Consider the following 9,918-nt stretch of genomic DNA (forward strand, 5'->3'; position numbering starts at 1 on the left):
TGGATCACTTGGCGTTGCTTAGAGATGTCGCTTCATTGTGTGTCTTCTACCGCATTTATCACGGGGAGTGTTCCGAAGAGCTGTTTAACCTGATTTCTGCCGCCGAATTCCACCTTCGCTCGACACGCCACAAGTTAGGATATCATGCCCACCATCTGGATGTGTGGCGGTATTCCACAGTGCAGTTTTCAAGGAGCTTTCTTCCATGTACTACAAAGCTGTGGAATGAACTTCCTTGTGCGGTGTTTCCGGGACGATACGACATGGGTACCTTCAAAAAAACGCGTACACCTTCCTAAAAGGCCGGAAACGCTCCTGTGATTCCTCTGGTATTGCAAGTCATTGTGGGCGGTGGTGATCACTTAACAACAGGTGACCCGTACGCTCGTTTGTCCTCCTATTATATATAAAAAAAAATATTTATTTCAGTAACAAAAATGGAACAAACATAATAGTGGATGTGACCTTCTATTAAATGAGGCCTGTGCCAGAAGGCCACGCTCTTCCATATCAATTAAAATTAACAGTACCAAAAACTAGGGATCACAAATGAAGTCTAAAAATATAATGTAACAAAAGAAAAATATTATATAAACAGGATGTCTGTGTGTGTTAGTGTGTGTGGTGTGTGTCATTGTTACTTTTCGTAAAACACTACTTATTGTACTATCAAGAAGGTATACCTTAAATTTACATCGTGTTGTTAAATAGCTCTTCCATTTCCACATAATTCATAGATTTCAACCAAGTGGTTAAACTGATGGTGTGGTTTATGTACTTTTAATTATTTTACGTTCCCAGTATCCCTTCATTCTGTATTATGTTGTATAGATATCACAAGATCGCTTACGAGAAAACCTCTTCGATTGCTTGCAATCTCCATATTATTATCTGTTTAATTGATGAGCAAAGGTCCACAAAATATAATTGCAGTAAAACTTCGGTAACACAGGTAGTTTTCAGACGGAAAAACGCTCTTAAGTCAGACGTTATTTCCGCGTCTCAGGTTGCTCCTAAAGGTTTACTCAAAAATATTTTTAGGCAACACAGTGCTTACTTTATAACCATTACCTATCATTAAATTATCAATCTTCGTTCACCTTAAGATATATAGCTTAACTGGCTGTGACAAACTCTTTAAATAATTATATTAAAAATGTTATATTAGCGCTCGACTTCGAGTGACCGAATCGATTCGATTTCATAGACTAAAGCAGAGATGAGAGAGAAGAGTGACGACTGACAGTGTAAATGTCAAATGACAGCTTGAAATTTCTTTTACATTTGTCACCTCTGGTACCGGGTCGCGTGGTGAGATCGTCCTTTAAAATATTATAAGAAAATACTCGAAAATGGCATTCGGAGACGTAAAAACCTCTCAAGGTCTAAGTGAATTGAACAAATATTTAGCTGAGAAAAGTTATATTAGTGGGTAAGTTTACAGATGTGAGATGTCAGATCTAGGTTACCTCACCCACCACGTCAATATATAAAGTAACCGTTTTATTAATAAATATCCCAAATCTATACACTAAAGGATTTCTTCACGTTAAAGGTACGTCCCATCACAAGCCGATGTTCAAGTGTTCCAAGAAGTAGCAAAGGCACCTGCTGCCAGCTTACCAAATGCCCTTCGTTGGTACAATCAGATCGCCTCCTACACACCAGCTGAACGCAAGGCATGGGCACAAGGAGTTAGTCCCTTGACAGCTGGTGCTAAACCAACCACAACACCAGCCAAGGATGATGACGATGATGATGTCGATCTATTTGGATCTGGAGATGAGGAAGAGGTAATTGGTATTCTCAATCATAATACATCAAATGTAATTTAGGATCATAGAAAATTAAATATACAGCTTATAGAAATTATATAGGTGCTAATTGTGAACGGAAATACATACATACAGTTGTGTAACTATGGATATTGAGGTAAATATGAAGCAAAAATATTCAAAACCATCAATAAATGCTATATTAAAAAAAACATTACTTTAGATTCTAACATTTGAAGTGTATGGTTGTGGATTTTATAATTGAGTTGTTTCATACTCATCTTCCAGTTCTAGTTGTTAGAAAATACTTACTTGCTAGTGGCCTATAGGTGCATTAATTCACCATGTGTGTTTAGTGTGGCTTTGTCACTATGGTAGGGAATCATTTTCTAAAAAGGATGAAACTAGGATCACACATATAAGTGAATGTGAATGGAAGTGGGTTGTTCAGTATAAGGAGCCTGAGTAAGAGTATTCAGAAAAGGAAAACTTTGACGCAAGGTCCATATGGTATCCTTTCTACCCTTCTGAGAGACAACAGATTTGATTGTATTACATTTGTAAGAAAAATAATCTATTATAAACACTCCTGTAATCTAACAATATTCATTATTGTCCTACAGGATGCAGAAGCTGCCCGAATCCGTGAGGAGCGTCTAAAGGCATATGCTGACAAGAAATCTAAGAAACCTGTACTTATTGCAAAGTCATCTGTTATTCTTGATATTAAACCTTGGGATGATGAGACAGATATGAAAGAAATGGAGAGTCTAGTCCGCTCAATTGAAATGGAAGGTCTACTGTGGGGTGCATCAAAACTTGTTCCAGTTGGTTACGGTATCAATAAACTCCAGATTATGAGTGTCATTGAAGATGATAAAGTATCAGTAGATCTATTAACTGAAAAAATTCAAGACTTTGAAGACTTTGTCCAATCAGTGGACATTGCAGCTTTCAATAAAATTTAAATGAATGAAGCCATAATAATTTGTCATGTTTTTAATTAAATAATTCATGTATTCATAAATATATTTTCATTTATAATCTAATATTTATAATGTATAGACTATGGAAAGTGAGATTAGTATAAACATACAAATTATGGTCAAGTGAGACTGGCTTTGTGAGGTTTAGATGCTATAATATGGCAAATATTTTAAATATTGTTAAAAACACATATTTACATAGTAGCTATGTATTTGAGTCCTCAACATTTCCTGCCCTATTCATAATTACAATCTTAGCAAGCCATATTTTATATTTTTATAGAAAACCTATAACTACAAGTATTGTTTCAGTACAATAGTCTGGTCAATTTAGACCAAAAAATGAGAGTGAAGTTACATAAAGTCCCAACAAGCTGAAAATCAGTGAAATTGTTCAAAACATAATTATAAACAATGATTAAAAGTTCCCCATCATTCCCGTGTATGGAAAATTTTTTATTCAAGGTCAAAGAAATAAGTTTATACCTCAGTACCTCAGACAAAAATTGTAGATCATAAAATTATCTATAAAAAATGTATCAATACTTTTTTCTTACGAGCCGCCGTTTCTGAGATATAATGATTCAAAAAGTTATAAAAGTTGTTATCGTAGTTGTAACATAGGTGGAGTGGAAACATTTGCATATTATGACGATAACAACTTTTATAACTTTTTAAATTGTTATATCTCAGAAACGGTGGCTCGTAAGAAAAAAAGTATTGATACATTTTTTATAGATAATTTTATGATCTACAATTTTTGTCTGAGGTTCTTTTATGATAAAACTTGCTTGCTGAAAATCGTGAGAAACTCATTTTTTTGACCTTGAATAAAATTTTTTTTTAAATGAATGATGGGGAACTTTTATACATTGTTTATAATTATGTTTTGAACAATTTCACTGATTTTCAGCTTGTTGGGACTTTGTGTAACTTCGAATGTCTAAAGTGACCCAACTACAAACAATATGAAGTAAAGAGACTATGTACATATTCTACTATTCTATAATTTATCGATTTATTTATCATCTACATGTAATAAATTTAAATATTCTTAGATTGGTACCTCCATATTATTGATTCATTAAGTAATTATAAACATAAGATATATTTTCTTCCTAATTGCACAGAAAGTTTTATTCAAAAGCATATGAATATTACGGCTGTACAAAGTTCTTCATTAGTCCAGGCATGTATAAACAATATTTTTTTTCCATTTGAGTATGGAATCATAAAATAAAATGATTAATAAGTATAGATACCAGGGATTTTTTTAACTATTATTTTAAATTATATTCATTGAACATAAAACTGCCAATAAATTATTTTGGAGAATTTAGAAAATGTTAAACAACCATTATACAGCATACTTATTTATAACATCAATGTCACTTAAGACTAACCCTGATACTGTATATTCTATGAAAGCACTGCATGCCTTTGCTATATTATTTTCATAACAGAAAACAACACTCAAAATGTTACATAGATAGTTTAAAACACTATTTAATGACTAGTTCACATCTTCGTAGTTGGAGTATCACTCAATCAACCGTCACACTTTTTGGTACATTGTCACCCACAGTGGCTTGCACAAACATGTTTGGAATATCACTACCGAAATAAATCTTATTATTGAGAGCAAGTGCTTCATATTTCTTTAATTCCAAGTACTCTCTTGTTAACAGGAATTTGTTGGCCTCAGATTGTTTTTTAAGATTATAATAGTCCGCTTCAGCCTTGGTATGCTGTTTTGCTTTGTGAATGCTATCTTCAATGAGTTCAATTTTCTGTAGAGATTCCTTCTCCATTATTTTTTGTTCATATTGTATTTTTGCCACCTGTGCCTCCTTTTCAGCTTCAATTATAGCTTTACGTCTTGCTGTTTCTGCTTCTTTTTCAACAACCTAAAACATGTTCTCATTTGGATTACAATTTTCCAGAGTTTGAAATAAAATGAATACAATAATTGTTTTGAAACAATGTTACTAGGTATGGGTGACTACAACTACTATATATCTATAAAAAAATATTTGTATAGTGGCCATTTTGGAATTGGCAATGTCATTTCATTGTAATGTCACATTCTGTAAGACATAGTAACTAAAGCTAATGATCCATGACTAGTAGTGGCATCACACTAAAGAATACACTTCCAATACACTAGTATATTATAAGTATATAGTCCACTGAAAGACAGACGGGCAGACAATTGTCTTAGTATTAACTACGGTATTAAAGTACAGTAACCTGACAACAAACATGTGACGTCACATTCTGTAAGACCTACTAATTAAAGCATGTGGTCATGGATGACCAGTGGTGGCATCACACTTAAGAATACATTTCCAATTTAGACAAAAGTTTTAGTGTAGTGTGTACAATTAAATAGATGAAAAAAATTGTTTTTTACAGGAAAGTGTCCTAACAATTTTATTTATCATAATCATTTTAACATTTTACCTTCTGATGCTGTGCTGCAATGAGCAACATGGACTTTTCCGCCTCCATAAGCTCATAGTTTTTCCTGATGGTTTCAGGTATTTTTGGTTTAGTAACCCGCACAGCTTGCACTTTTAGTCCAGGTGCCATTTCATTGAGATCACTTTGCAAAGCCTGTTAAAAATTCTCTCATAAATATAGAAGGTATTAAAATCAATTCCATCAACTATGCTGTGTATATAATATATTATAAGAGGTTGCCCACAATAAAAGTTTTATTGCCCACAACTTGCCGGTTTTGCAAACTAGAAACTGAAAAAGACTGAACAAACAGATATATTTTAAAATGTTATTTCTTTGCAAAAAAAAAATACTACTGCCACCTAACAGTAGTGTGGAAACATTATTTTATGTTTTCAAGGCTAAAATAGCTTGTGGGGTGGGCTACAGTGTATTTAAAGATTATGCTTTGATTTGATAGGTTATTTTTTGTATGACAATAAGGGATGAGACGAGCAAGACATTCAGGTGAGGGTAATTGATATTGATATTCTTGAAGACCCAAAAATTCTGAATGGCACTACTACTGGGCTCGTAATATTGAGTCATAAGATGTTAAGTCTCATTTGTCCAGTAATTTCACTAGCTATGGCACCCTTCACATCAAAACACAGTTATGCATCACCACAGAAATAAGCTCAGTTGTGGTACCCATAATCTAGCCGGCATCCTATGCAAAGGAGCCTTCCACTGTTAAACAATAGCAAGCTGCAATACTACTCAGTTTTAGATTTTCAAAACTATGAGTGAAATTAAAATGCAATCACAAGTATGATATATCAGTAACCTTCACTAGAACTACTTGCACACTACATCATTTCATGAAAATAATCTACTCACAGTCCTTAAGTTTTCATCAATTTGATCAAAAAGGTCGATATAAACCTCATGTAGTGTATGAGCACTGCAGAACTGGTTTAACTCGTGGTGCACCTTATTGAAGATCAAAGTCTTATCATAATCTGCTGTGAAATTGCGAACTACATCTAACACTGAAAAAATTAAGTAAGTATAGGTTTTGTAATTGCAATACAACAGTCATCATTTGCAATACAACAGTCATCATTAGCAAGTTATCTAGCAATCCTCCTATAAAAAAAAACCAGTAGAGCTGTAGGTATTTTAGGGTTTATTTTTGACATCCCAATTTCAATAACATGCACTTTTGTCTCAACACCTATACCTGGGTGGGTTATAAATTAGGTCCAAGTCACCTGTTAGGCTATGGTCTCCTATTTTACGCCGTACGCTACCTCTCGTTACGCCATTCGCTGCGTCATAATGCTTACTATATAAATGTACTGTTGTGGTGTCTTTCACACGTCGACACTGGCGTGTTGACGCCGTACGCGGCATGCGAACACCGTGCGCCGCGTCTCTAGTCATTTCGAACCATTGCAGCGTGAAGGTCGGCGCTTGCGTCATACAAAATGATGAGTTTTGATAAAGGAAAAGACGAGTTGTTGATTGAATCAGTAAAATCTTATAATGCAGTGTATGATAAAAGTGACAAGAATCATAAAAATAATGTTATAATATTAATGTTAGCTTGTGAGTAGCCACTGAGCCACCTACATCACGCCAGACGCTGTGGGTTGTGTCCAGACGTTGGCAGCCACAGAATTGAATGTTGATGCTAACGCCAGATGCCGCATAGGGCATAAAATAGGAGACCATAGACTTAGGTGTGTAAAAATATGTGATCCTAATTATTTTTCCAACAAAATTATTTAATTACAAGCCAGTTCATGTTATTAGATGATAATGTAGAATTAGATTTGCTAAAATTGTTTGAATACTTTTTGAGTTTATGATATTTTCTCTTTATAACAGCTATGGTGTAAATGTTGTATAATTAATTTATTAAGGAAAACATACCACAGTGGGATTCTAATTTATTGACCACCTCTATCCTCTCAAAGTAAATCATGACACCACCACTTGTACCACAAGGTACATTTTTCACTTCATCAGTCTGCAGTGTAGTCTGAAATAACCATATAAATAGTTTAATAATAGGTTAATCAGTAGAAAAAAAAAATTCAGAACTGATATATCCAAATAGCTAGTCTGGACTTTTCACTTAACAATTACAAAAATGGAATGGGGCATTCAAAATAAAAAGATTACCTAGCATGTGGGTATAGATTAAATATGGTAACAAATTAAACCGGAGCTTTAAGGTTGATGCCCAAAATCAATCCCTATAGTTAAAACAAATTGATCAATAAGTTCCAATACACAGGTGAAAAGAATAGAAACATTTTCTTTGATGAATATTTCCTCAAAAGGTTAACAATCAAAGAGAACTACAATAAGCAAAATGGCAAATTGTACACCCAAAACTCCAAAGAAGCTTCACATGTTGTTGGAAATATGTTTTTTAAGATATTTTCGTAAAAAAAATGCATTTTTAATTGTAAGAAAATTATGGGCTGACTAGGTATATCTATAATAATTGTAATGATTATACCATCAGATCTATAACTTAAAATTACCTGAATAGCTTTAAATGATGTTACTAATGGGATCATCATATGAAACCCAGGTTGACTTGTAACTGGTAATAATGCTCCTCCCTGTAATCAGTGTAATATTCACATATTGATATTAATATAATATGTTATAAGCATTTGGTTTCATAACTTCATACTTACACGATAATATACCCCGAGATGCCCTTCCTCAACTTTATGTAAGGAAAAATGAACTGTTACTCCTACTGCCAATATTAATAAGGCCATTATAGATGACTGATCTGCCATAGTCGGTCTAAGTATAAAAGTAATACAATTATTTAAAGCAGCTATAAATAAGAAATACATATTGAACAAATTAAAAAGATATACCTTCGCAAATCCAAATAAACTCCAAACAAAAGCGGTATCTTGAATATGAATTCTGACTCGGGTCTATATAAAGTTAATGTAATAAATGCGAGATTATTTTCTTATCATAATAACTTTATTTACTATATTTTTCCTTTATTTATGTAAGCGGTTTATTTCATATTAAAAATATTTGGTAACTTTCATCTTTCAAAACCGAATAAGCGCTGCTGATTGAGATTTAAGTCATTTCACTAATTTCTTTCTAAATCGACAGGTGACATTTATTGTTTTTTTTTTTTTTTTATATTAATTCGTTCTTTCGAACAGGCTATAGCCAGGGGCCTTACTGCCTTGTCGTTAGTATTTTCGTTTCTTTGGTATTTATTATTTTCACTATTTTGTTTTACAAAAAGTCCAATCCAGTTTTCTCATTTCATCTTACATTATTTCCATTTTCCTTTTCCAATTATGTATATTCGATAGCGAATATTTATAGTAGTTTCTTTCATCAAATTCAATCCAGTCTTAAAGTCATCAGTTATTTTACCATTTCCGTTAATGTATAATTCTCTAAAGAATATTTTCCATATTTTCCTTTTAGTAAGTCCAAATCCAGTAATATAGTCTCTAATAATTTTCCCCTTTTCTTAAAGTCAAATCCAGTGTAATTTGCATAACTTTTTAGAATAATACCTACCTATTTACATTATCTGTTCAGTTCGCGAATTGCGCTATGCTATTACTAGTTGTATATGTACAAGTTATAACGTATTTACATAATTATAAACAAATTTACAACGTATGTATCTACAAATTACAATGTATTTACAGTACTACATACAAATTTATACAAGGACATATAAGTTGATGTGTCCTTTAATAGATCTATTACTGAGAGCGGGATTATATTGGGTGCACCATATATTTCCAGTAGCTCATCCATCAGCACAAGGCGCTGTATGCCAAAGGACGAACAATCAAAAAAGATGTGATCCAGAGACTGATCTTGTTGCTTATTACAATGGTCACAAAAAGGAGAGGAGACAATTTTTTTGCGATGAAGATGAAAATTCAATCGATAGTGACCAATACGCATTCGTGTTATTGTAGTATAGAACTTTCTGTGAGCGTTATTTTTAAACTTACAAAACCAGGGTGTGCTATTAACGGGATTATCTAACAAAGTATACGAATGAGCCTTATTTTCAACTTCTGTACAATTGTACCAATATCTTCCCCAAAGAAGAGTCATACGCTGTTTTAGATTACTTATTATATCTGTATATGGTATGTTAATGTCTAGATCTTTGCAATCAGGATATAGGGATAGATCGGATATATTAATGATAGTTCTAGCTAGAAAATCAGCGCTTTCGTTTCCTGCTACTCCTATATGGGACGGGACCCAAACGAAATCCACTTTAATATCGATTAAACATAGTTCGAACCACAATTCCTTTATAGCAAAAATGATGTAATTGATGTTAGCACTCATTTTGTTATTTGACAAACTTTTTAACACACTCATACTATCACTAACTATTACCCACTTCTTATTAAGTTGATTTTGTTTCTTAATATGCTTTAAAGCAAAAAGAATAGCGACGGCTTCAGCAGTAAAAATACTGGCATATCTATTAATCTTAAAGCCAATACCCTTCCTAATTTCAGGAAGGTAGATTGCAAAAGAAACGTTATTATTGTTTTTTGCGCCATCCGTATAAACAAATTTACAATTAGACCATTCTGACAATAATACATGAACCTCCTCTTTTGAAGTTAAATTTGGATCTATTACAACATTAATTGCAGAATATTTACATC

The 9,918-nt window shown here is 33.0% G+C and overlaps 2 protein-coding genes across 2 annotated transcripts; one reads left to right on the forward strand and one right to left on the reverse strand.

Moving 5' to 3' along the window:
- Nucleotides 1-1,263: 1,263 nt before the first annotated feature.
- LOC126973788 (elongation factor 1-beta') lies at nucleotides 1,264-2,802 on the forward strand. Its single transcript, XM_050821109.1, has 3 exons — nucleotides 1,264-1,432; nucleotides 1,556-1,793; nucleotides 2,399-2,802. Exons 1-3 carry the CDS (start codon nucleotides 1,353-1,355, stop codon nucleotides 2,741-2,743), a joined length of 663 nt encoding a protein of 220 aa, XP_050677066.1. The 5' UTR covers nucleotides 1,264-1,352; the 3' UTR covers nucleotides 2,744-2,802.
- Nucleotides 2,760-8,336, reverse strand: LOC126973786 (erlin-2-like). The gene is made up of 7 exons (XM_050821108.1): nucleotides 8,113-8,336; nucleotides 7,921-8,035; nucleotides 7,762-7,842; nucleotides 7,142-7,250; nucleotides 6,104-6,255; nucleotides 5,225-5,377; nucleotides 2,760-4,668 (listed from the first exon to the last, which is right to left on the reverse strand). The coding sequence occupies exons 2-7, from the start codon at nucleotides 8,026-8,028 to the stop codon at nucleotides 4,306-4,308; spliced, it is 966 nt and encodes a 321-aa protein (XP_050677065.1). The 5' UTR covers nucleotides 8,029-8,035; nucleotides 8,113-8,336; the 3' UTR covers nucleotides 2,760-4,305.
- Nucleotides 8,337-9,918: the final 1,582 nt, after the last annotated feature.

Source organism: Leptidea sinapis, chromosome 30 (assembly GCF_905404315.1).
Source record: "Leptidea sinapis chromosome 30, ilLepSina1.1, whole genome shotgun sequence".
In the NCBI taxonomy this organism is placed as follows: Eukaryota; Metazoa; Arthropoda; class Insecta; order Lepidoptera; family Pieridae; genus Leptidea; species Leptidea sinapis.